The following is a 27406-nucleotide window of genomic DNA, read 5'->3' on the forward strand; positions in this document are numbered from 1 at the left end:
AAACAACCCACCTGCCAGTGCAGGAGACGTAAGAGACACAGGTTCCATCCCTGGGTCAGGAAGATCCCCTGGAGGAGGGCGTGGCAACCCACTCTAGTATTCTTGTCTGGAGAATCCCCGTGGACAGAGGAGCCTGGCGGGCCACAGTCCACAGCGTCACAGAGTTGAACACGACTGCAGCAACTTAGCACACATGCATGCTAAGCGTAGCTGTATGTATTCTTATTTATTTTTTAGTAAATCTATTTATGGCTCTGCTGGGTCTTTGTTGCTGCAAGAGCTGTCTCTAGCTGTGGCGGGCGCGGGCTCCTCTTCGTTGCCGTGTGCAGGCTTCTCACTGTGGTGGCTTCTCTTGTTGCAGAGAACGGGCTCTAGGGCGCGCAGGCTGCACGCCATATGGGCTCAGTAGCCACAACTCCCAAGCTCTAGAGTTCAGCCTCCATATTTTTGGCACACAGGCTTAGTTTCTCCACAGCATGTGGGATCTTCCCCAATCAGGGATGAAACCCTTGTCTCCTGCACTGGCAGGCAGATTGTTTACCACTGAGCCACCAGGGAAGCCCTACATTCTTTTTTTTTTTTTTCCTCTATGAATAGTCAACTCAGATGCTTATTCCTCTTTCTCTCTCTCAAAGGTAATAACCTTGTGAGAATTATTCCAATGATTGACTACCTAATTTTCCACTTAACTGTTGTATTTTCATCTCAATTCATTCTAAAGGAGATTTAAATGATGAACAAAAAGGTCATGCACACACAACACAGAATCATAAAATATAATTAATAAAATAAAAAAGGCTGTGAAAAGGAAGAAGGTAATTGGAATCTGCTTCACTTTACTACACTTTGGGTAAGTTTTCTTATGCCAGCACTTTAATAATAGGAAAAAAACAGCTCAGTACCTTTAAATATTTTATTGACAATATTAATATACTAATGTATCAAGATATTTTCAGGCAAATAGATATATATGACCTTAACTCATGATTTCTAATGTACTGGAGAAGGCAGTGGCACCCCACTCCAGTACTCTTGCCTGGAAAATCCTATGGACAGAGGAGCCTGGTAGGCTGCAGGCCATGGGGTCACTAAGAGTTGGACACGACTGAGCGACTTCACTTTCACTTTTCACCTTCATGCACTGGAGAAGGAAATGGCAACCCACTCCAGTGTTCTTGCCTGGAGAATCCCAGGGATGGGGGAGCCTGGTGGGCTGCCGTCTATGGGGTTGTGCAGAGTCGGACACAACTGAAGCGACTTAGCAGCAGCAGCAGCAGATATTATCATGATGTAATGTTGTACATTCTTTTTGTTTAAAACTCTGTTATTGTCCTGATTACCTTCTACCTTTGCTCCACATACACACAACTTTATGTTATATGGTACAACATTAAGATAAAAGAAAAATTTTAGTTAGCAGGCACCTTAGAGATATGCTTGAAGTAGAAATGTGGTGTTTTCATCTGTGACACCAACGGGACCTAAACTGAGTCCATGAGATGCTATTCAGATTTATCTACAAAACTAACTGTTTCAGTACTTTCAGCCCCACCTTAAAGATACCATATCAATGACTGCCAATTCCACTAGGGGGTTCTTTTAACAAAATCATAAACCAAAATATTCCCTCACTTAAACAATTTTATTTATGGTAGAGTTTCCAAAATTTCTTATAACTTGAAATCATCCACAAAGTACTATTTTGTGCTTAGATTAAAAATGTATTTCTTATAAGAAAATGTTAAAATATATACATTAGGCAGTATTGTTGTATTTTATTTAACAGTATAATCAAAGGATTAAAGAGAAAATCAAAACAGTTGAATATACATAAAACTTATAATTTATTTACATCTATTCTATTGTTTTAAAGAAAAAAAATAAAGCACTAAACATCAGAGATAATATTTTGATAAACAATATTTATAAAAAATATGCTAAGCATTGCAACAAACTACCTTTAATAAACTGCCCCTATAAGAAATAATACCATTGGAACTATATACCTAAAGCAAATATGAAGGAAAAGAAAGTATAAATTGCAATAGTGGCTTTTTAAATACACTTTCTTATAAAGTGAAGCCCTATATTCTTATTTAATTCTCACAGCAATGCGTGAGGAAGAGATTCTTTTCCTCCATATCTCACCCAGGGAATCCCAGGCTCTGGGCTACACAGGCAGGCAGCATCCCAGGGCTGAGACTTGAACCTGTCTGTTTCCAGAGCCCTCACTCAGACTCCGATGCGATGCCTCGATTTCCCTGTCTGTACCCTGGCACTCAGACCAACCCCCTACCCCCAGGCTACATCCTCCCGTCTCTTCTATGGAAGAGAGCTGTGAAATTGCAGCAGTCTCGTAAGATGGAGAGCAGCTCAGATACCTAGAACCCCATTGGCACCCTCTCCCCAAGCATGGCGATGGACCACAGCGCTCTCCTCCTAGTGACAGGCGATGTGCCCTCCACAGGCCCGGACGGGGGCCCCCAAGAGATGCTCCTGGCAGTTCTGTTTAGGAGACAGGATGTGCTTCTGTCCAAAGCAGTGCTATCTCGATTATTTATTAATTGTGAAAGGGAGGGGGAAAAAAAAGAATAGGGTTTCCTGGAAAGGGATAAAAGTTCAATATGATAAACTCCCGAAAAGCAATCAAAGGCCAAAGAGGGCAGAAAAATAAAGGACGGAGAGAGTAAGAGATGATGAATCAAAGCGGCAGGCGCGTGAGCAGCGCCCCGGGAAGGGGCCATATTTCACGGGGATGGAGCTGCGGCAGAGCAGGAGCCCACGGGGGGCGGGGGAGGGGGCAGCGGTGGAAGTGAGTCAGAGAGAGCGGGACTCGATCCCCCAAGGTCGCCAGGGCCCTAGGGATGAGCTGGCGACGACAGGGATGGATGGAGCCGTTCGTGTGTCCCTGTGGCCGCAAGCCTCTTGTGTGCATTTGTGGCTTAAACGCATGAATGTAGAAAATTGTCAATGGGAACTGTTAAGCTACAAGAAGATTCCTTCCCCCCGACCCCTCCTCGGCCCATGCTGTACTGCTTGGGGTATCTTAGTTTCCCGAGCAGGGACTGAACCTGTGCCCTGGGCAGTGAAAGCACAGAGTCCTAAGCACTGGACCGCCAGGGAATTAAGCTACAGAAGAAGATATCAGCCCAGTCCCTCCACCCCTGAAGAAAGCAGCACTAGTATTTCCGTTTACTTCTCATCTGTTACATTTCTCTGTTTTTCTTCTCTTTCTCTTTTTTCCCCAATTTTTAGTTACCTAGGAAATACATTCTTCTGGAGGAGGGCATGGCAACCCACTCCAGCATTCTTGTCTAAAGAATCCCATGGACAGAGGAGCCTGGCAGGCTATGGTCCGAAGGGTCACACAGTCGGACATGACTGAAGAAGCAACTTAGCACAACACAACACAGGAAGTACATGAATCGACTCTTCATTTTTAAAAGAAATTAAAATGTTACAAACAGGACCCAAGTCCCCCCCACCATGCCCCCCACTCCCCAGACATCCACAGTTTGGCTCATCTCTTTCCAGATCCGTCCCTGGCCAGTGGGCAGCACAGGGCCTCGGCCCTCTCTGCGATTCTGAAGTCCACACAGTGCTGAGCACCACGAGGCTTTTCATAACCCACTTGATGGCAGAACCTGCCCTAAACTATCGAAGGCTATTTATAAGACTTACAGCCACCATCTATTGTGACTAGACTTGGTTTTATTCCCCGCAGAAATTTAATAGATTTGGTTTTCAGCTATCTGAGACCCAGGTGAGGGTGTGACCTAGTATATGTGTGTGTGCCCCATGGCCTTTTAACCCTAAAAGGGTCTATAAAGCCCAGAACACCTCCAACCTCAAGGGTTTAGGATCAGGACGGGGTTATGGATCTGTAGCTGTCTTATGATTTGAGCTGCCCTTTTTTTTTTAACCTAAACTTCTGTTTTTTTAACCCAAACAGAATCATTGTTCTGCATACCCTTCTGCAGCTTGATTTTCAGGCACCACAGTGAACCAAAAATCTTTCTGTGTTAATTAATGTGTGTAGATTTCTCTCATCCTTTTTCAGGGTTGTGTAATATTCCGTAGTGTGGATCCATGTATTCCTTTCTCTGGACATTTTGGCTGTTTCCTGGTTTGCCATCCCAGACACTGCTGCAGTGGGCACCCTTGGATGCACGTGCAGCCGAGGATCAGAACTGTGTGGTCTGGGTTTTTGCTTTGCTTTGTTTGTTGGTTTTTCCCTTCTCCCTACCCCCACATGCCCGCTATTCCCTGTACAACAGAGGATTCCTTTTTTTTTTTTTTTTTTTTTGTAATTTAACTATAGTTGATTTATAATATTATGTGAGATTCAGGCATGCAGCTTCAGATTCTTTTTCATTATAGGTTATTATGAGATATTGAATGTAGTACCCTGTGTGTATAGAGACTCCTTGTTGTGTAAGGGTTTTGCTGGGTTTTGTTTGGGTTGAGCGGGGGTTTGTACTTTTTATTTTGTGTTGGAGTATGGGCTTCCCTCATAGCTCAGTTGATAAAGAAGCTGCCTGCAATGCAGGAGACCCATTTCGATTCCTGGGTTGGGAAGATCCCCTGGAGAAGGGATCGGCTACCCACTCCAGTATTCTTGGGCTTCCCTGGTGGCTCAGCTGGTAAAGAGTCCGGTTGCAATGGAGGAGACCTGGGTTCGATCCCTGGGTTGGAAAGATCCCCTGGAGAAGGGAAAGGCTACCCACTCCAGTATTCTGGCCTAGAGAATTCCAGGGATTGTGTAGTCCATGGGTCCGCAAAGAGTTGGACACGACTGAGCACCTTTCACTTGTTCTTGTTATGGCCCATTGGGCTTTCCAGGCGACGCTCGTGGTAAAGAATGTGCTCGTAGTGCGGGAGACACAGGGGATGCAGGTTTGATCCCTGGTCAGAAAGATCCCCTGGAGGAGGGCCTAACAACCCACTCCAGTATTCTTGCCTGGAGAATCCCATGGACAGAGGAGCCTGGAGGGCTGTGGTCCATAGGGTCACACAGAGTCAGACACAACCGAAGCCACTTAGCACATACGTGTGCATGGTCGGTTAGCATTGTTGTGAACAGTGAAGGGGATCAGCCATACATAAACATGGATCCATTCTCCCCTCAACCCTCTTCCCCTCCAGGCTGCCACATAAAGTTGAGCAGAGTTCCCTGTGCTCTACGCTAAGTCCTTGTTGGTTATCCATTTTAAATACCACAGTGTGTACATGTCCATTCCAAACTCCCTAACTGTCCCTTCCACCCCAGCAGCCATAAGCTCATAAGTCTGTGAGTCTCTTTCTAAAGGTTTTGTTTTAAACGACATTGCTGTCATGCCAGAAGCATCTTGCCAGGCTGCCAAACACCTCTTCCTAGTACTTCATTTTCAAGGGCTACACAATAGTCTGGGTCTGAGTATTCATTTCTTACAGCTGCTATAACGAAGTACCACAAACTGGGTGGCTTCAAACATCAGAAGTATACTGTCTCACAGCTCTGAGGATAAGGGGCTTCTCTGGTGGCTCAGCCGGTAGAGAATCCGCAAGCAATGCAGGAGACCCTGGTTCGATTCTTGAGTCGGATAGATCCCCTGGAGAAGGGAAAGGCTACCCACTCTGGTATTTTTGGGCTTTCCTGGTGACTCAGATGGCAAAGAATCTGCCTGCTTTCAGGAGAACTGGGTTCAATCCCTGGGTTGGGAAGATCCTGGCGAAGGGAACAGCTACCCAGTCCAGTATTCTGGCCTGGAGAATTCCATGAACAGAGGAACCTGGCAAGCCATAGTCCATGGGATCACAGAACGTCAGACGTGACTTAAAAACTGAGCATTCACACACACAGGTTGTTTCTGCTGCGTTGTGAACCACCCTGAGATGAACATCCTTACACAGAAATCTTGTGTGGGTTTCCAGTGATTCCTTTAGAAACCATTCTTTAGTACTAATGGGAATGCCTGTACTTGAGGCTTTTTGTTGTTGTTGTTGTTTTCTGGCTGTGTCAAATGGCATGTTTTATCTTGGTTCCCTGACCAGGAATCAAACCCATGTCCCTTGTATTGGAAGCACAGAATCTTAACCACTGGACCATCAGGGAGATCCTTTAAGGCTCTTGAGAGCCCCTTGCCAGGTTGCTTTCCAAAAAACAAAGTGGGGGATACCCCTCAGGTCCCACCTGGACCCCATATGTTCATCCCCCAGGGCTCTCCAGAGATGCCAGCCTGCTCAGCCCCCCAAGGCAAATCCTCTCCATGGCAAGTGTGTACGTGCTACCAGCGTGGGCACGCACGTCCTTTCTAGCAAGACTCATTTTTATTTTATTTCTTATTCCTGCCAAAGGGAGAGAGAGAGAGAGTCCACAGGTTAACAGCAAATAGAAACTAGAGCTCCAAGTGCCTGTTCAGGGCATATTCTCTTGCAACCGCGTCTATGAATAAAGGTTTCAGAGATACCAGGCTCTCGGCGCATCAGGCACGAAATCAATCAGTGAAATTTCACTCACAGGGCAGCCTACCAAGCGAGAACAGGGGAGAAAAGTAAGTCCTCTGGTCAGCTCAGTCCGTAAGCCCCTGGGCGGTCTACGTCACCTGACTCCCCGCAACGGCAGTCACGTGACACCACTTTGGGGGGCAGCCTGGCCAGGGAGCAGGTGATCAGGAGCCATTTGAAACCAGCCAGCCTGAAGGTTTCTGGGGGTAAATTTTGAGAGCTGGAGCCAGGTGAAGTCCTTGGGAGATTGGAGCTCAATTCATAGGGGCTTCAGGGAGTGAGGCAGCAGAGGAACGTTGGCGGGAACCCCAGGGGAGTTTGTGTGAAGTGATGACCAGCAGGACAGGGCTGAATGCTTGAGTACCACCAGCGAGGAAGGGGCATCCAAAGACAAGACGCTTCCCTCAGCATGGCAAGGGCCAACTGAGTGCAGAAACCAGAGCGCAGGATGTAGGGAAGGATAAATTTAGCCGGCGTTTCAGGGGAAAACATGATCTCAAATGTAGCCCTGTCTTTTAAAAGAAAGTGGAAGCTACAGGCCAGTCATTTGGGACAGTTTCCCTTGAACAGATAAAAGCCCAGGAAAAAGGACCGCTTGTAGCTGGTTTATTTCTCCTGGCAGGTCCAGGGGATCTTCTTTGGACTGGAGGGCAGCTGGTTTCCCCTGGGGCGTGATGGATGGTCCACCCCCCAACCCCCACTCCTTCCCCAGAAAAGGTGCCGTCAGGTTGCTTTCTGGGAAGATTGGAGGTTTCTATTTCCAATCCAAAGCATTGGTCCCCACAAGGAGTGGGGCCGGACCCAGGCTCCAAGCTGGCCCGGCTGCCGGCCAGGCTGCGGACATCTGATGAGCCTGTGTGTCAGTGGGGCCACGGCCAGCCCCCTGAGCCAGTTGTCCCATCATCAAGCAGAGGATCTCTGGTGGCTGTAGACAGGGTTTGTTTATTTTTAAACCGGGTGCTTCTGACACTCACGTAGCATCGCAGACATCTCATTTCTACCTGGGCGAAGCCAAGGGAACCGTAGTTCCTCCCCAACAAAAGAACGCCTGTCTGAGTGATGCTTCCCCAACCTCGCCCGCCGGGTGGCAACGGGCATCTTTATGCAGCCTCGCTCCGACACTGCTCCCTTGTTTGGAAGGGGAAGAGAGGCCGGTCTGTCAATATTTGGGGCACTAATCATTGGCGTTCGGGCGCCAGGGGTCATTGAAAGGCTGAGACGTTTCCAGGAATTCATGGCTCTAAAAACGCAGGGCTGACCGTAAAGGATTTCCAGCAAGGGTCTGAGAGAAAGAAACCCAAATCTCGGCCCCACCCCCACTCATTGTCCATTGTGTCTCAGATTCTTTGGAAGAAATGAAGTCAATGCGCACGGTGATGCGGGTCCAAGTTAATAATAAATGTGGAGGAAGGAGAAAGGATGCTCAATATTTAAACATTGCAGAGCGCCTGGTTTGGTTTGCCAGCCACTGCCCTCCGCCCGCTTCCTGGACGGGTCTGTAAAACCCAGCGTCTTTTTTCCTAATTCTGCAGCCGGTGCTGTAGAGACAGAGGAAAACGGAGCCTTCTCTAGGCAACCCCAGAGCAGCAGCATTTCTGCTTGTTTTGTGCTGACTTTCTGAAGGGCAGGAAGATGATGGCAGTGTGGACACAGGTTTTTCCGACTCGTTCGGCATTCAAAGGGAGTTTTTACGCTTTGGGGTCATATCTAGAGTTGTCTTCATTTTCCTGTGTTACCTTCTCTTGGAGCTGGCTCGTATTTTAATATAAATGTTCTGCTTAGCTCCTACTTCTAGCTTAACCATGAGACACATTGAGGAAACATCTATCCAAGTAGCCCCTGCTAGATGCGTTCCTTAAAAGTTGCCTATGAGGCAGAATTCTGTGAATCAATTCCTTTTTTCTTCTTGACACACATTATATAAAAGGAAAAGCATTCCTTTGGGGGGAGGCAAAAAACATTTGGCCCCAGGACATAATAAAATCATGCTTAAGGATGCAACAAACTTTAAAGTCTCTTAGTTAAAGGAAATCAATACTTTTATGATGAAATATTAATAATACTAAAAAAAATAAGTCAAAACTACAAATGCAGAACAGCCAGGGCGATTGTAACGTCGAATGCATTAGCTTAGCATTTGCAAGGAAGCAGAGAGGAGAAACCGGAGCCCACCTGAGAAGCCCCTCCAAGCCCCTGTAAGCCTCCTTTTCAGGCATTTTCCTTCGAGAAGACACACACCTCTCCTTAGGTGCCAGCATCATTCCTGAACATTTTGTTGAAGCTGCTGCCTTTTGGAAACAAAAGGATGAATCTGAGCCAGAGAGGGGCACACACATGTGAGCACACACACACACGGATGTAATGGGAACTGAGAAGAGGGGGCCAAGGAGAGCCATGTGTTTGAACACATATCTGTCCCTCCCTCCCCTTCCTGCAGGGATCACCCCAGTGGAGGTCTTTAAGGGGACAGATTCATATTAGGTTGAACCATGTGAAATTTCTGATTTTATTGGTCATGTTGGTTGAATAGAAGCAATTTCAAATGGTTCCACAATGCACTCAACTCTCCAGCAAAGGAATACTAACAGAACACACTCACTTGTGTCTTTTTTTTTTTAATAGCATTTTCTTTCTTTCTTTCCTTCCACATTGATTGGGCTCCGTCGGGTCTTATTTGCATCATGGGGGAATCCCCTGCTGCAGCGCACAGTCCCTAATTGTGGCAGGCGGGCCCCGGAGCACACAGGCTCAGCAGTTGTGGTGCTTGGGCTTAGTTGGTCCATGGCACGTGGGATCTTAGTTCCCTGACCAGGGATCCAGCCTGCGTCAATCCTGCATTGGAATGTGGACTCTTAACCACTGGACCACCAGGGAAATCCCCAATCAGGTGTGTCTTGAGCCCCGACATAGCAGATGAGATTTCAAGAATCTGGGTGGAAGTAACAAGAAGCTCATCTTCTCATATACTGTTTTAATATACATCCCTTAAACTTAGATACTGAAAGTTACTTTTTAAAAGCCCTGCTTCTGTAACCTTTAGTTCTGACAGCAAACATAAGGCAGGATTCTGCTCTGTGCTGTGTTGTTTTCTGTATTGAGCTGAGCTGTTGCTTCTGACACATCCCCCAGGTGTAAAGACCCTCCTGAAAACGAAAATCCCCAGTTCTTGCCTCACTGGGCCCAAATTCCAGTTGTACGATAAATGCCAGCTAAGTCGTCAAACAGCTCGTGCTGACTGAACCCTTAGACCGTCGCGACTTGTTCATTCCTCTTGGGCCCTCTGAGGTGAGCTGACGTCACCTGCTTTACACGTGAGAGCCATAGGCTTGTGGGCTAAGTGGTTCCCCCGAGGCCACATGGCCACGCAAGGTGCCCAGACCCCCGAACCCCCTTCACACCCATATCCTGTGTCCAGAGTGGGAACTGCAGCCGCAGAGTCAAGTATCTGCTCTCAAGTGAGCTCCCCCATAGCCAACAGAGCTGTGTCCCCGTCCGCCTGGCGGCTTGTGTCAAGCAGCAAGCACTGCCAGGTCAGAAGGTAATAGTCCCATCCACTCAGCAACCTCGGCCATGGCTTTTGAAGCTTGCTCTGGGCTGTGTGTGGCTCCTCACACACTACCTGGTCCTACGTGCCCCACGTAGTTCCAGATAGCATCTCCCGGTCTTACTACCAGTGATGTGTCAGCCGACGTCATCGCCTGTCTGTCTGGCCTAACCCCAGTCTGTTAAGGCGCATGGCCGGAGACCCTGACGTGGCCCCGCTACGGGGGGGAGCCACCCCACAGTCCTGCACACACGCACAGGGAACCAGGACCAGAGGTGGGCGGGTGCTCTTGGAGTGTGTTAAGTACGTGTGGACTGCACATGCGGAAGATCAAAACTGGTCCCCTGGCCCCCTTGCACATGGCCCCCTCGGAGAACGTATGAGGCCAGGAGCACGTGTCAGCACGCAGCACCCACTTCCGGCCTGAGCGCACAGAGCAGGGCCGATGGGGTGGAGACTTGCTGGAAAGAATCAATGGGCCTTGGGCCACTGAGAGCCTCAGGAGGTTGTTTGTCCTTTGCACGCAGGGCTGTGGCTGACCCAACTCAGCCCTGGCCAGTGGTTCTGGCCTCCTGCTGGGGCCAGGAGTCCGGGGTCTGTGACCAGCTCCCTGCATCTGGAAGCACCCCCGATCTCTGTCTAATGGGCCTCCCTCTCGCTGCTCTTTCAGCCCTGTTTCCTGCCTCAGTTGAGAGGCAGCCGAGATGGCCACTGATGGGCTTTCTAATACCTCTGCTGAGAGACTGTTGTGGAGCTCTCTTCTCACTATTGTATAGACGGTAATGTCACTGGAAGAGGGCAGGGGCTGGGCAAGGCAGGGCCCTGGCCCATGGGCACAAAGCCCAAGTCCTGGCCACCTTCAGGGGACGCTCCTCTAAGAGATTCTCGGAGATCTAGTCCAGCGTGGTCCCCACCTGCCAGCAGCCCCCCACCCCCGTGGCCTGGAGAGGGGCTCGTGTCCAAGGCAGTATAGGGCAGCACGCGAGGGGCTGACATTCACATGGCACCCCTGGGCAGCCAGAGGGCTGCTTAGACCCCAGGTCTCTTCCGTGGGTGGCAGCCCCCCCAGGGAGGCGTCACCTGAGAACAAAAGCAGTTTGAGGGGCAGAGCTGGGACCGAGAGCACAAAGAAAACGAGATACTGAAAGACCATTTTTTTCTTTCCTGCAGGTTTTCAAGTATAGTCTTTAAAATCCAAGAGGATTTATCTGAGGATAAACAGCTATAGATTAAAAGATTCTGCAAGTTTCCAGCTATTTTTATATGTTGGACATGTTATCCCCTAAAAAAAACAACCGGAAATAAAAGTCTTTAAGCATTTTGAGGTCCTGCCCGACAGTGATAGAGGGCGTCTCACCTGTGGTGAGGTTGTTCAGGCTGGGCCGAGGGAGGCGGTAGAAACACCCTCTTCCCCGAGCAGCCCCCTGGGCCAGGCAGGAAGTGCACACAAAGATCAGAAATCGCTCAGGGTCAACATTGCAGGGTGGCCGTGTGTTGGTCCTGGAACCCAGAGTTTTGTGCCCAGAACCCTGAAACAGTAAACCGTATGATTCACTACGGGGAGACGGAGGGCATCTGTTGGTGGATCCTTTTATTTTTGTGCAAATTCCTTAGAGGAGGCCTAGGTGAAAGCCTGGCCACTCATGGCCCAGTGGGTGCGCTGCTGTTGAACTTGACTCTGAAGCTGCGTCCTCGCCCTGCACCACCCACCCCCTGTGTTCTTTGAATAGTTGTAGGCACTTTGGCTTTGCTAGTTGGGGGTTTAATTGCTAAGTCGTACCTGACTCCTTGCAACCCCATAGACTGTACCCCACCAGGCTCCTCTGTCCATGGGATTTCCCAGGCAAAAATACTGCAGTGGGTTGCCATTTCCTCCTCCAGGGGATCTTCCCCACCCAGGGATGAAACCTGGGTCTCCTGCGTTGCAGGTGGATTCTTTACCATCTGAGCCACCAGGGTGCAGACCCACTGCTGGACATTGCTCTCATCTGGCGGGGGAAAGCGGAGGGTGAACGGGGGGAGGTATGGGCTTCAAAGCCCACCTGCGATATCGCCGGTAGACCCTGCAGACCACATACAGTCCATCCAGAGCCACCCAAAGGCGGAGTCCCACACTCCATCTCAGCCCTGCGCCTCCTCTCTGGCCCCAGGGCCGGGGCAGGCTGCGTTGGGGGGAGGTGAAGGGGCCCAGCAAGGAAGGAGCCAGCAAGGGTGGGAGAAATCGGGCCACAGCTGCACTTGCCGTCTTCAGCTTTGTGTGCGAGGTCACTGGGCCAATTGATTATTTTTACTGTTTCCCAGCATCAAGAAGCGGAGAGAAAAATACAGACACTGCATCCTCACAACCTGAGCCGGGGCCCCAGGGAGTGGGGGGCTCCCCCACCCCCGCGGTCCTCATTCCAGCCGAGACTGTCGAGAAGCAAGGCTTTGGTTTTTGTCAGGGTGGACAGCTCTTCCCCTCCAAGTCTTGGATCTTTATCCTGAAAGAGGTCTCTTGGAAACTGGGCTTCTTTGAAACACATCCCTGTGACCCTTCATTGACTCACGGTGGTGTCATTCAGACTCCGAAGGCACACATGTCAGGAGCTCAGCCTTGACGCCCCCAGTCTCAGCTGGCAGAGACCATTCGCACAGGAGACACACTCGGTTTGGTTTGCCTGGGGCTTGCCTGCTTTTTTTTAATTTTTTTTCAAATGTGAAGTGAATTGTCAGCAGTTTTAAAAATCAGGAAGTTTTACACCAAAATCCAGATACCCAGCTTCTTCTGAGGAACAGAAAGCTGTGGCCACTTTCTCAGGCAGCAGCAGTCAGAGGGGCTGCAGAGCCGTAGTTTCCAGTTTTCCCCAGTCTCCCCCACTCCCTGTTGTCTCCCCGACACAGGCTGAAAGCCCCATGAATCAGGTTCATTTTCCTGATAGAAGAGAGCGATTTCTCAGTGCCCATGTTGCAATCAAACAAGGGAAAGCAGATGGCAAGTGGAGGATACTGTCTCCCTTTCACCCCTCACCTCTCCTCTTTCACCACTGTTCCCCATCCAGCCCTTGGTGCTTGAGTTTGCAGCCTGTAGACTCGAGGCATTGAGCCACCCACCTGACCTGTCTGTGATTTTCATAGGCAGACTCTACAGAGGTTCCTTCTAGAAGAGGCAGGAGAAGGGAAGCCTACCCTTGATCAGGTACCCTGCAGCCAAGGCAGTTCTATTTTCATCTCGCATATAAACTAGAATTTCACTGTCGAGATTTTAAAAAATTTTGCAAAATGCTGTGATGTGACATTATCTTTCCAGAACGAGGCTCTGTCTCCAGCCAGGCAGCTGATTCTTCCAGGAACCTGCCTTCAGGGACCTTGCCCAGGAGGGTGTAATGGGACAGGAATCTCGAATATGAGCTGGGATGTCATGACAGCTTGGTCACCTAGGACAGTGTTCCTTGAGGTCTTGGCCCCCCAGGAAATGAGAGCCTAGTGGTGACGTCAGTCTCCCCTTGCTGGAAGTTGTTCTGACGTAGCTTCTCACTTTCCACTCACCTTTATTGTTGGAGTCTCACCGTTTAGTTTATGTTTTCGTGGCTTTCAGTATTTAGTAGCCATGGTATTTATTTGGCTTTGGTTTTTCAGATGTCAGCCACCTTGCATCCTTCCTGGTGATCTGTAGGAGTGCCTGTAACGGGTGAGGCTCTGGGGTGAGGTTGCTGCCGTTCAGTGGTCATAGTCCCTGAGATGAAGTCTAAACCAGTGGAGTTTCTTCCCCTTCAGCTCTCTGAAAGGTACCCGTTGAATCTCCCACATGCTCAGGGAGTTTTCAGATCTTCCAGTCTTTAACCTGATAGAGTGGCACGTCAGTCACATAACCAATACCTCTTATACAGAATCATAGTACGCAGAACAGCACAAGTTCTGGGCAGACCGCAGAGGTCAGCTGGGGCCTCCTTGCTCCTCCCAGGTTTCGGAAACTTTGGCTCAGACCCCCTGGTTCTCTTGCCCGCACACGTGCAATCCTCCCCACCCTTGACTCTCTCGTGGTCCCGGCTGTTTCCGGGTCTTGGCCCTTGTGCATCATCTTTGTGTGGCCTGACGTGAACCCAGATGGGAACTCGGTTCCTTTCCTACATACTCCCCCAAAAGACCACTTGCACCACAGAAGAAAATAGCTGAAGGAGCATTGCCTAAAGATTTGTGGGGTCGTGGGAAAGGTCCCCTCTCAATTGCTCCTTCCCCTCTTTTTCCTTACTCTACCACCCCAGATTTCCCCCAGGAAGTGCAGGGCAGCTTTCCTTACCCCAGAAGCTTTGGGGGCCAGCCAGTCCCTTGTCTCTACAGAGCTCAGCTCACACCCCTGCATTACCGAAGCTTTTTCACAACTGGCAGTTAAGATTAGGTCCAACTGCACAGTAGACAAAAACCCCAAAGAGTTTATTTACCTCTAAGGGAGAGGAATCCTGGATGAAGGGAGTCAGGGGCTCCACAAAGGCATCAGGAACCCAAGATCCTTCCTGCCCAATGCTCTGCTGTCCCTAGTGTGTGACTCATCCTTATGGGCTATGATAGCTGCTGGAGTTCCAACCACTGCATCCATGTTTCAGGAAGCAGAATGGAGGAAAGCATACCTCTTTCCTTTGAAGAGCCCTTCCTAGAAACCAAACACGTCACTTTCACTTCTATCTCTTTGGCCACCACCGCTTAGTCACAGGGCTGTGCCTAATTGCCAGATTCTATAATTGCAGATGAAGGGGAGAATCAGTACTGGGGGACAGCTCACAGTATCAGAAACACTGTACAAAGCACTCTGAACCCCCAAGGATTCCAGGTGCTAGCTGTTAAAATAATGATAGTTGTTGCACATAATGGCAAAGCAACTTTGCAGTCAAGTTTCTTTTGCTCTACTTGGGCATATGCCTTATGTGGGCTGATGGGGCCCCAAGGCTGGACAGGCTAGGCTTTGGGAGCGCAGGGGAAAGAACAGTTAGCCCCACTGATTGCAGAAACCCTTGCCCGAGCTGGCCCGGAGCTATCTGAGCCTTAAAAGATAGGGGAGGGATTTGTGAAGACAGAAAAGAGGCCAAAGGGAATTCCAGACCAAGGGAACAGCCTAGCTGAGGCCAAGAGCAAGTCGTTCTTTTTTTTTTTTTTTTTTGGCTGCACTGGGTCTTCATTGCTGTAACCCGGCTTTCTCTAGTTGCAGAGAGCGAGGCTACTCTCTTGTTGCGGAGCACAGGCTCTAGGGCACGCAGGCTTCAGTGGTTGTAGCACATGGGGTCAGTTGCCCTGTGGCATGCGGGATCTTCCCAGGCCACATTGAATCCATGTTCCCTGCGTTGGCAGGCGGATTCTTGACCATTGGACCACCGGGGAGGTCCGAGCAATGGGTTCATGTCACTCAGTCTGAGACCTCCCTGGGCTGCAAGAGGCAGGGGCACCATCTCCCCAGGCCCTCCCCGGCCCCCACTGATTGGAAAGGTGAGGGGTAGGGCTGGAGGAGGGAGCTGACAAAAGGTCACTGAGGGTTGGAACTTCCTTTTCCAAGTCCCATGGATTTGACCAAGAATCCAAAGATAAAGAGCAGAGATTCATAACTGAAATGCCTACGAGCACCAGGCAAGTTAGGGAGGTGAAGGGAACTACTCACTTCTTCCAGTTGCTGCCACGTGGGAATAGGGCCCAGTGATGCCAGGTTGTTGTTTTTGAAGAAGCCAGAAACCCAGACTTGTATGTAGAATCTCCCAATGTATGAATAGTGAAAGTGAAGTGAAAGTGAAGTCGCTCAGTCGTGTCCGGCTCTGCGACCCGTGTCCGGCTCTGCGACCCGTGTCCGGCTCTGCGACCCGTGGACTGTAGCCCACCAAGTTCCTCCGTCCATGGGATTCTCCAGGCAGGAATACTGGAGTGGGTTTCCATTGCCTTCTCCAATGTATGAATGGTAGTGCCTAAATCAAGCAAAGCACAAACGAGATATGAGCAAAGCCAAACATACCTGCAAGCTTCTGGGCTGCAGTTGGCTAGCGCTGGACACTGCCTTCTGTGGCAACCTTGCTCTCATGGGGAAAGCTTAGTGGGTGTTCCACCCAAAGGCAACAGCATTGTTGTTCAGTCACTCAGTCATGTCTGAGTCTTTGTAACCCCAGGGACTGCAGCACACCAGCCTTCCCTGTCCTTCACCATCTCCCAGAGTTTGCTCAAATTCACGTCGATTGAGTCAGTGATGCCATCCAACCATCTCATCCTCATCAATTCGAAAGCATCAATTCTTTGATGCTCAGCCTTCTTCATGATCCACTGTCTCATCCGTGCATGACTACTGGACATAGCTTTGACTATCTGGACCTTTGTTGGCAAAGTGACATCTCTGCTTTTTAATATGCTGTCTAGGTTTGTCAACCATAGTGGTGCACAATGTATATTCAGGGTGCACTTTTTAGTGCCTCTCCTCACGTCCCCAAACGGCTGTGGGATTCAAATCAAATTCACATTTATAGGGAAAAAGAAAACTGACCATTTAAGCGCAGAGAGCCTCACTCACTGTACTGTGTTTCTCATAAAAACATACAGACCCACAGAGAATGGGGCCCGTCCAAGATCATGAGGGGTTCTGACCTACAGACCAGCCCTCCCTCTATCAGCGCACTTAAAATAACAGACTGACCTTCTCGTGGTATTTTTTGTGTGTGCTTGACAAATGCCAGAGAGTTACTCATGAGTTCATCTTCCCAGAATAACTGTCAGAACAGGGCCAGAGGGCAGCAGGAAGACCCCGGCCTGACCCTGTAAAGCCTGGGGCTCCTGGAAAGTGGGGAATGCATTTCACCATTGTCCTGCCTGCTCCAGAGCATCATGTCTGGCCCCAGCTTTGGGCAGGTTCTTAGTGATTCTGGGGGAGAGAGCTCCGGAGGCCAGAATAGATAGAAGGTCTATGTTAGGGACCCAGCAACGTCTGCCTGCCCGGGTGCCTTCCTTCATCCTTCCCCTCTTTTTCTGGTTTAAAATGCTGAACGTGGTAGAAGTCCTGGAAAATTCAGACAAGCTCTAAAAAATTAAAGTAAAACTCACCCTAGTAAACCACCTGATGCTGCCATGACTTCCACTCCAGTCTGTTGCTCTGCTCCTGGTACAAAGAGAAGGCTTCCGTGGGGACTCAGTTGGTAAAGAGTGTGCCTGCAATGTAGGAGACCCGGGTTCAATCCCTGGGTCAGAAGATCCCCTGGAGAAGGAAATGGCAACCCATTCCAGTGTGCTTGCCCGGAAAATCCCATGGATGGAGAAGCCTGGCAGGCTACAGTCCATGGGGTTGCAAAGAGTCGGTCAGACATGGCTGAGCAACTAACACTTTTCTATCTGTACAAGGAGAGAGACAGAGCCTGGATGTGTGTGTGTGTGTGTGTGTGTGTGTGTGTGTGTGTGTGAAAAGTTTGAGATAAATTGGCAGCACTTTTTTTTTTAATGAGGAAAGCCTTTTTTTTTTTTTTTTTTTTTAATTTTTGGCTGCACTACATCTTCATTGCTTTGCAAGGGCATTCCCTAGTTGCAGCTCGTGGGCTTAGTTGCTCCATGGCATGTGGAATCTTCCCAGTTGTTGTTCAGTCTTTCAGTCGTGTCCAACTCTTTTCGACCCTCTGGACTGCAGCACACCAGGCTTCCCTGTCCTTCACTATCTCCCGGCGTTTGCTCAGACTCGTGTCCATTGAGTTGGTGATGCCATCCATCCAAACATGGATGAGATCAGGTGAGATCCAACCATCTCATCCTCTGTCATCCCCTTTTCCTCCTGTCCTCAGTCTTTCCCAGCATCAGGGTCTTTTCCAGTAAGTTGGCTCTTCCCATCAGGTGGCCAAAGTAGTGGAGCTTCCGCATCAGCATCAGTCCTCCCGATGAATATTCAGGGTTGATTGCCTTTAGGAATGACTGGTTTGATCTTCTTTCAGTCAAAGGGACTTTCAAGAGCCTTCTCCAGCACTACAATTCCAAAGCATCAATTCTTTGGTGCTCAGCCTTTATGGTCCAACTTTCACATCAGTGCATGACTACTGGAAAAACCATAGCTTTGTCTATCTGGACCTTCATCTGTAAAGTGATGTCTCTGCTTTTTAATACGCTGTCTAGGTTTATCATAGCTTTTCTTCCGGGGAGCAAGCATCTTTTAATTTCATGGCTACAGTCACCATCTGCAGTGATTTTGGAGCCCAAGAAAGTAAAATCTGTCACTGTTTCCACTTTTTCCCCTTCTATTTGCCCTAAAGTGATGGGACTAGATGCCATGATCTTAGTTTTTTCCCTTCCCAGACCAGGGATCAAACCCATGTCCCCTACATTGGAGGGCAGATCTTTTTTTTTTTTTTAACTTTTTATTTATTTATTTATTTTTGCCACAGTGGGAGCAGATGGGACATGTTTTTTCAAACCTTTTATTTACTACGTCTTGAGCGTTTCCCTCCACACTTCATCTTCTTTAATACCAGCATGTTTGACAGCCACCAAGGATTTCATCATCCGGGCGTAGGAGGATTTATTTGGTTTTTGTCTAATTGGTGCATGCTTCGGATGTCACCAGTTCCCTGTCACATGCACCAATGCTTTGAATATCCATGCACCCACCCACAGTGCCTTCACAGCATCAATTTCTAAAGGTGGGATCAGCCAGATGGTATGAAGATCCCTATGGCCTTTCCATTCACATCTCACAGGCTTTTCTTGAGACTGTCTCAGGAAGGGCCAAGAATTTTATCTGCTGGAGGAGCTCTCACAGAGGCCTGTTTGCCCGTGCCCTGGTCCCATGATCTCTGGCACATCTGTGAGTTTGCAAGTACTTGGCAGCCCATGTGTGTTTCACTTGCACCCAGAGAGCCCGCTGGCACTCCCGGCAAAGCTAGTTCATCGAGAACAGGATGAAGCAAGAGCGGGAGGCCCAGAGCCCCGACCACAGGCGCTTTCCCTGAGTTCTCTGCTGAGCCCTTGGTCAAACTGGCTCTCAAAGTGTTGCCAGCTCGATTTGGGGAGGAGCCCCAGGAAATTGCAGAGGGAGTCTGGGCACTGAGCTAAAAAGCAAACAAACAAACAAAAAACATCTCTGAGGCTTTCTGGGTCCCTGTGCCATGGAAGGAAAGTAGCTGGATTTTTATAGCAGCAGATGAGGGAAAGATGCCTTCAGTTGCCTCCACTCAGCTAGACCTGCGAACGGGTGTTTTCACCAGTTGGTGGGGTTTCTTTTTTCTCTAACTCTTCCACCTACAGAAGGTGCACCATATTTTTCCATCTATGGCTTGACCCCTAATCCATTCCTTACATGAAGGAACTTTGCTATCCTGACTGCAGTCTCATCGTCTCTTTGGCTCCCCTACACACTCCACCCTACATGTCTTACCATAATAAATCAGGGCTTTAAAGAGCTTGAGAGAGAAGACACGTGTCTTAAGAGAACGGGTAGGTGACCGCCTTGGTGACCGCCAAACCATCCAGGCTGGGGCATTGTCCAGAGCGTAATAGGGTCGGCTTACCCTCACCTCAGTGCCCATACGCCCTCCATTCACCGGTCTGATAAATAAGCCGCTCGGGGAAAGCCATTCTGACATTTTGATTTGTTAGGGAGTGATTCATTTTTGAGGCAAGTAAACAGCTTGTATACTTGGGGGTTTACCGCTTGAAATGATTAAGAAGTCAGCCGCTATTAAGCTGGTTCTGTGCAGCGCACCCCTCCCCACCCCCAGGAATCTTCCTGACTCCTGTCTGGATTTGCTTTGATGTTGGCCGTAGTTAAGCTGTGGCCCCCGCCCCGCACCTCCCTAGCCACCAGCACCGCACGCAGCCCATCACCCCACGCAGCCCATCACCCCATGCCTCTTCCTGCTAAGTCCTGCTGCGCTCCGCGGTGGGGGCGGGGAGCTTACCCGCCACGCCCCCTCCAGGCTTCACATCCGCATGCCATCACATGGCTGGGGGTATAAATAGACCCGGCTTTTGATCCTCAGACAAAAATAATTTTATACAAACATCAGTACAAAAGAGCTGCTCCACGGGGGCAGCCGGGTGTGGGTTCCCCCAAGTCCTGAGGTGGGAACAGAGCATCTGGTCCCTTTGCAAACTCCCTCACCCCTCTCCCACCCCCGCTGATCTACCCAGACCTGCCCACCAGGGTGGGGAGGGCAAGGAGGCTCCGAGAAGTGGGGAGACTGGCCAAGGCCCCGCGGCTAGCAAGCAAGTGGGCCAGGCTTCCCTGGTGCCTCCACCCTCTCCCAGGCCGTGCCCGCTGTTCCCATCCAAGGAAAGGGAGGAAAGCATTTCAGGCTTTTCGGGCCCCGCTGGCGGCCCCTCTCACAGAGACTCGGCGTTGCCACCATAGCTTGCGATCAGCCGCGGGCAGAATGTACACAAAGGGCTTGGCCAGTCAACCTTACCTGACCAAACAGTCAGAGGGCCCTCGTTATGGGACCACTGCGGGACACATGCCTGAGTTCTGAGCAAGGCCTGGTCAGGCCTGGAGAATCTGCTGGGAGAAGTGTCAGTGGGCGCTGGTGGTGGGCAAGCGTGAGGCTTGGAGCCAGGAGGAGTGCACTCTGGCTGGGGAGACTTGATGTGACTGGCCAGGAGGGTCAGAGTCCCCGCTGTCAGTGGGGAGAAGGCCCTGCCCACATCCCCACCTCAACTTGGTGCAGAAGCAGGGACATAGAGCTCCCGGGGGGCTGCAGCAGGAACCAGCCCAGCCTGCCTGGGCTCCCAGGAGCGTCCATGAGAAGTCTGTTCCATGGGAGCTTCCCGGGAAGTTCGTGGATAAGATCAGGAGCCATGTCCCTTTAGAAAAGCAGGCTGTACAGGGCCCAGGGGTCCCCTTCCGGGCGCTCCGGGGTGGCTCGTTCAGAATAGCCCGCTCCTACCACGTGCCCAGCACCCAGGGCCGAGCAGGCTGGGTGGTCGTTCTCCCTGCAGCAGCTGGGTGGGGAGAGGTCAGTGACCCACACCCCTCGCGCTCGCAGCTGGGATAGACACTGGGTGCACATCCTGGCGCTGAGCCAGGCAGGGCTTGCCAGGGTCTGCGAGTCTCCAAACCAGGGCCCTTCCGCTCCCTCGGGCTGGGCAGGCAGCAGCCTCATCCTTAACCCCAGAGTTGCTCAGAGGGCCAAGCCAAACTGTAATTGCCCGCTTTTCACCAGAACTTGCGTCCCTCAGGCACCAAACTTTACACCAGACCTGCCAGGGCAGAGCCAAGTCCCTGGCAGGGGTTATCTTCAGGGTCTCCCCTCCCGCCCAGGGCGGTTTCAGAGCTCGAGTCGGGCACCCTGCCTCTGGCAGGACTCGGCCGCGTGAGCGGAGGCCCTGCGGTTTGGTGGCGAGGGTGTCCCGCGTCTGTCTGCGAGCGTCACCAGGACGCCTCTGAGTCCCGAGGCTGCGTTGTCCCCTTCAAGGGTGCAGCTGGTGTGATGCCAAGCCAGCATCAGGCACTGATTAATGGCTCAGCGTCTACCCCCACACACACACTCTCACTCTGGGGTCTATGGCTGTCTGCACCCTTTCCCACGAAATGACATGGAAGTGTGTCAGGCCCGTCTGGTGCCCGGCGAGTTCAGCTAATTATAGGGAGCAGACCCAGACTGTGAAGGAGCTGGCTTTGGGTCAGTTAGCCCGCCTCTTCGAGGCAGGGGCTTCCCCCACCAGCCCATGGCCTCACACACAGTCTCCGGGGAGGCGGCACCCCTCCGTGCAGGCCGGCCAGTGGCCCCACTGGGTCACAGCTTCCCACCTTGCCTTGCAGGCTTCGCCGTGGCCCAGTGCATAAACCAGCACAGCTCGTCCTCGCTGTCCTCGCCCTCGCCGTCGGCCAGCGGGAGCCCCAGCGGCAGCGGGAGCACCAGCCACTGCGGCTCCGGAGGTGCCAGCTCATCGTCCACCCCCTCGGCCGCCCAGAGCCCTGCAGGTATTGGCCGCGGGACACGGTGCAGTGGGGGGGACTAGAGGAAACGCTGCGACCCCTCCACCTGAGGCCCCTGGCTGCCCCTTGCCACCGTGTCTGGGGACCCTGCCACTCGGGGTTCCCGTCCACTCCATCGTGACATCAGCGGTGGGTGGCTGGCTCAGCCCCCAGCAGGGGAGGAATGGCTCTCTTCACGGGCTGGTCCACGGGCTGCAGAGCTGGAGGGGTGGGCAGTGGGCGACCCAGCCTAAATTCATCCCACTGTCACTTCCAGAGTCTTAGGTGTCAGGAGGAGGGGTCTCCCAGACATGATGCTTTGAACTCTAGCAAAAGAACTGTGTCTCTGCTAATTTATTTTTTTTCCTCCATAACATACCAATTTCCTCTTTAAATGTTTGGGGCCGTCCAGTCGTCTGTGACCAGAGGGTGCCTCTTGCCGGCCTTTTTGGGAGTTTGTCAGGATGGGCGGGAGTCACAGCTTGCCCTCCTATAACTGACGCAAGCACGGGTGTGGCGCAGAGAGACCCTGTGTGCAAGGAGCCTGGGGTGAGACACGCACATGGTCTGCCCAGCTCTCTGAGCCCCTCACACGTGAGCCCCTGGCTGCAGTGCGTAAGATCCCAGAAATGAAGATGCCAGGCTTGTTTCCTGAGCACCACGGCCCCTGAGTGCAGCCAGAAGAGCAGGGCCTTGCGCCTGCCTGCTGCTTCACACCCTGGCCGGTGACCCAAGGGTCTGGAGGCCCCAGACGTCTCTGATTTGGGGGACCTCCGTAGCTCTGGTCTGCACCCCATCTGGGTACCCTCAGTGTCATTCCCTGTTCCTGCGGGGTCCCCTCCAGAGACCCCACTCATTGTTATTTCAGGGACACCTGTGCACGCCCTTGTTGACTGATGGATTGGTGGGTCTTGACAAAAGCAGAGTGTCAAGGTGGGAGCCACCGTGGTGCCAGGAAATTGAGGGCCCCGGGCCACCAGCCACTCAACACCAGAGACAGAGATCCCCTTGGGCGCTGACCCCTCTGTCTGGAGTTTTCAGCTTCCCTGTTCTCAGCAAAGGGTTAACCGCGCCTGGTCTCCACGCCTGTGGCTCAGGGCACCCCCGCCCCTCCTCCCGCGAGCATCCATTACCTCCGTCTCTGACGAGCTTTCACGAGGGCCCCAGCAGCAAGGTCACCCTCAAGCCAGCTCACTTAGACCCCCTTCCACTCGGCACCTGCTCCCCTCCCTGCCCCAACCCCAGGGAGAGACGACCGCCGTTTCTGAGCTATTTCTGAGCCCGACTGAAGGTTGGCTGCATGTCCAGGCAGTTGCTGCTGCCGTTCCCAGGCTCATAGCTGGGAAATCCAGACAGAGCTTTCTCAGAAGCCAAGGACAGCCCTCAGCCTCCCCCTGAAGCCTGGGCTCATGCTGGCTTTGAGGGCCCAAGAGCAGGGTTATGTGTTGACGTGCCACGTGTGTGCCCGCGTGCTCTGGCGTGTGCACGGCTCTGTCTGTGTCGGGTGCACCCACACACACACAGACTTCCAGCTGCATTCTGGGTGAAAAGTCTCTTCCTGGTGCCACTGTTACACCTTCCTTTCGCGTTTAAGGAGGCACAGCCGACAGCTAAACAAACCAAAGAGCCATACACTTCTTTGCCTCCAGCTGAAGCCAGAAAAGAACCACGCTATCAAAGTCGGGCCTGGGTGTGCAGAGGTCCAGCTGAGTGTGGCCCTGGGGCTCTGCCCCTTGCACTTTGCGCAGTTCCTTTGTTCTTGGCCTCCATCCCCACCCTCACCATCCCCTGCTCGGTGCCAATGACATGTCTGCTCATCTCCAAAAAGCGGGGGCCGTTAGCCCACTGTCAGGTAGATGAGTGATGGTCAGCCCCCGGCTGTCTGCTCCCGATCGGTGTGTCCCTGGCAGGCCTGCAGAGGCAGGCGTTGGAGGCACCGTTTTTTATGTTGCCTGACAGTAAAAGCCTGGGGCCCAGCCTGCCCGCCCAGATCTCTGCAGACACTGAAATAACTCACCTCCCGATGCAGGGCCTGCCTGTGGGGCGGCTGGTGCTTCCCTCTCAACTGGCTGTTGATCGCTGCAAGGAGAGGGTGCCCTGGGGTTGGGGCAGCAAGCCCCAGGAGGATCTCTGGTCACTTCCTCTTGATGCCAAACCTCCAGGCCAGCCTTCAGCCACCAGGTCCATCCAGAAAACAGCCCATGGGGTTTCCAGGTTCCCTGGAGGGACAGGTCTACCCAGAGGATGCCAGCCTCTGCCTGGTGTCCTACCCAGCCTTGCTAGATGAAAGAAGAGGGGAGGGTTATATTGGGATGGGTGCCCTTCTTCCCATGTCCTGGTTAGATGTCCACCCAGGTGCTGGCCCAGTGTTCAGGCTTCCTATTTGGAAGTCATCTGACTTTCCCCCGCAGGGTCAGCCGGACAGGAGCTCCGGCCAGGACCTCACCCCCCACCCCATCCAGCCTGGACAGCAAACAGCAGCAGCCCAGCTACGGGGGCCACTTGTCCCAAAGTGGGTTTTGAGGGCACAGTGCTGGATCAGAAGCACTGTGTGTTTCTGAGCCTTCTGAGTCCAGGAAGTTCCCAGGGTGGAGAGCAGCTGCCAGGCCCTCTGCAGCTGGAATTAGCAAACCCCAGGGCTTCTGTGCTCCTGAAGCCACACTGTGAGTGTCAGAGTTTGGTCACGAAAGCACTCAGGAGATGCTGTCCACCAGGAGATGAACCCAGTGTTCTTTTTCTCTGACCCATAGGGTTGAAACCTGGAATTGTGTGGCTCAGACAGTAAAGAATCCACCTGCCAATGCAGGAGACCCAGGTTCGATCCCTGGGTCAGGAAGATTCCCTGGAAAAGGAAACGGGAGATCCCCTGGAGAAGGGAAGGGCATGGCTACCCACTCCAGTGTTCTTGCCTGGAGAATCCCATGGACAGAGGAGCCTGGCAGGCTGGGCTGGAGTCCATGGGGTCACAAAGAGTCAGACACGACTGAGCGACTAACACTTTCACTTTTGTCCATGAAAAGCAGAGATGACCTTCACACTATCAGCCATCAGTGTGGCCTGGGCCCCCACCGCCCAGCCCTCCCGGTGTGCCCCCACCACAGGGCGCCCCAGTAGATGCTGCTCCCCAAATCCACGTGTCAGGCGTGCAGCTCAGAAGCACTTTACGGACACTCACCCATTGAATTCTGCCACCCTCTGCCTCACACTGAGCAGCTGAAAACCACAGAGGCTCGGAGGGGTCTCACAGCTTGGCCAGGATGCTGCAGCTGGTAGCAGGGCGCCCAGACAGGAACCCAGCCTCCGAGGTCCAGAGCCCTGCCCCACGCGCAGAGACGACCCAGCACGCCTCGCCACCTCCCTGCGTCTGTCCCCAGTGCCTCCACGGGGCACCCCTGAGACCTGGGCATTGGTCCTGCTCCTGGCTGGAGACTGCCAGTGACGTGCAGGCATCTCCCCTCCCGAAGCTCACAGTTGCTCTCGAGCCAGAAGAGGAGCCTCAGCCCTCTCACAGAGGCCCAGGTCACTGCACAGCTCCTGCTGGGGGGAGCCCAGCAGCCCCCCAGTTAGCCACAAAACAGACCCCAGACAGCCGCGGGTCCTCAGCCATGGGTTCACCCCCAGAGGAGGGCGTGAAACTCTTGATGCTCCGTTGTGCTTTCCGCCTCCACCCTTGGTCCAGCCCAAGGGACCTTGCGTTTCCTGCCTGGGTTTGAAAGAGGCCCATGTTTATCCCAAACATGAATTTCCTCAGCTTCGCAGGGGGCTTTCAGTCACGTGGGTGTCAGACCTGAACTCAGTAGGGTCTCTCCACCAACCTAGCCCCACACCCTGCCCAAGAGCTTATAAACTATGAGCTGGGGGCTGCGAGCAGGGCCTAAGCCTCCCAGAGGAGGCATCACTGGGGGCAAAAGCCCAAGAATGAGGGGCTGACTAGAGGGCCCCCTGGAGAAGGTGGCCTTTGGGTCAGTTCCCCAAGGCCCAGTCCAGAATCTGGCTGGTGGTGACAAGTCCATTCCTTTCCCCCACCTCTCTGGGATCTACCTATCAATTCCATTCTTGCAAATACAGACCCGAGGGCTGGTTTGTCTCCAAGAAACACCCCCCACGCCCATCAGGCCCAAGGCCCCAGCTGAGGCTTCAGGCCCACACGGGCAGAGGGACTGCCACCAGAAAAGGGAAGGGACCCGACTAGACAGGTCACCAGTTTGCCAGGGGCCCACAGATATCCTTCTGTGCGTGGAGTACCTGCTTCTCAGTCTCCTTTACATACCAAAGACAGATCGTGGATACTCGTGAGTGGCTTCTTAGCAAGTGAAGGCCCTCAAATCAGGGCCGAGACACCCAGGCTGAAGTGAAAGTGAAAGTGTATTCCCTCAGTCATGTCTGTTTGCAACCCCATAGACTGTAGCCCACCAGGCTCTTCTGTCCATGGAATTCTCCAGGGGCATCTTCCTGACCCAGGGACCAAACCTGGGTCTCCTGCATTGCAGGTGGATTCTTTACTGTCTGAGCCACGAGGGAAGCCCCCAGACTGAAGGAGAGGTCAAAACTGAATTCTGTGGTAACCACAGGAGCCAACCAGAAAGAGCTGGGGCACGGGGATTTTATTCTCATTGTGAGTTATTTATCTGTTAAAGCTGGGCCCTGAGGGGCTTTTATTGTTTGGTTTCAACACCTGATGCATGGGTCCACCTGTTCCCACCGTCCTTTAAAGACAGTTTGCTGGGATCCTCAGGTCTTTCCAAACAGGCACCCTGTGCTGCAGAGGTGTCCAGGCACCCAGCCTCTTGTCGCTGGCTCTTCCAGCATAGCCAGCCTCGTGGGCCTCGGCTCGTTCTCCAGGGAGAAAATCATGGGTTTGGAATGAGGAGGTTTTTTTCCCTTAAACATTTTATGGTTTTGAGAAACTGAAATTGAAGAAAACATGGCAGGAAAGAGAGAACTCTTTTAGAGACGCAATTTTAGAACCAAAATTTTAGAACCAAATGTAGGATCAGTAGGAACGCTTTAGAAGTATCTTCTGGGTTATGCCCATGCGTGTGCTCACGTGCACACACACACACACACGTGCACACACATGCGTGCACTGTGGGACTCTAGTAAGAAAGCCTCCTCTAAGAGCTCTGTGCCCACACCAAGTTCCTCAAACAGCCACTCTGCCTCCGACCTTCAGTCCGTTGCGTTTCACCTGTGTTCTGGGTGAGTGACTTTGAGGAGGAGGATGGAAAATTTTTTGTTAAGAAATAAAGTCAGACTGAAGGCAAGGCCGCTCTTTCCAGTGTCCATCTTCAGGCCCAGGGAATTCCGAGCTGGGTCCCTCTGACTCTTCCCTGAGCGTTTATGGGAAGAAGGAAGAGCTTGGCTCCTGGTGGCCCCATGTTGGGCGCCTGTCTCAGTCCCTCCCTCCCCGTCCTCACCTGTTCCCTGAGACAATTGTCTGAACCTGCGACCTTCAGCCCCAAGCACCCCGTTGGTCCCACTTGGGCCGA

General features: G+C 52.0%; 1 protein-coding gene across 6 annotated transcripts in view; it reads left to right on the top strand.

The window, feature by feature from the left end:
- Positions 1–27406, top strand: part of CLEC16A (C-type lectin domain containing 16A) — a 242678-nt gene that overhangs the window by 207397 nt on the left and 7875 nt on the right. For all 6 annotated transcript variants that reach the window (XM_040230421.1, XM_040230439.1, XM_040230413.1 and 3 more), the window contains one exon: positions 21762–21923. In XM_040230421.1, the coding sequence (XP_040086355.1) occupies positions 21762–21923 (162 nt within the window). The remainder of the gene's footprint in view (positions 1–21761; positions 21924–27406) is intronic.

This window comes from Oryx dammah, unplaced genomic scaffold (assembly GCF_014754425.2).
Source record: "Oryx dammah isolate SB20612 unplaced genomic scaffold, SCBI_Odam_1.1 HiC_scaffold_2, whole genome shotgun sequence".
NCBI classification, from domain to species: domain Eukaryota; kingdom Metazoa; phylum Chordata; class Mammalia; order Artiodactyla; family Bovidae; genus Oryx; species Oryx dammah.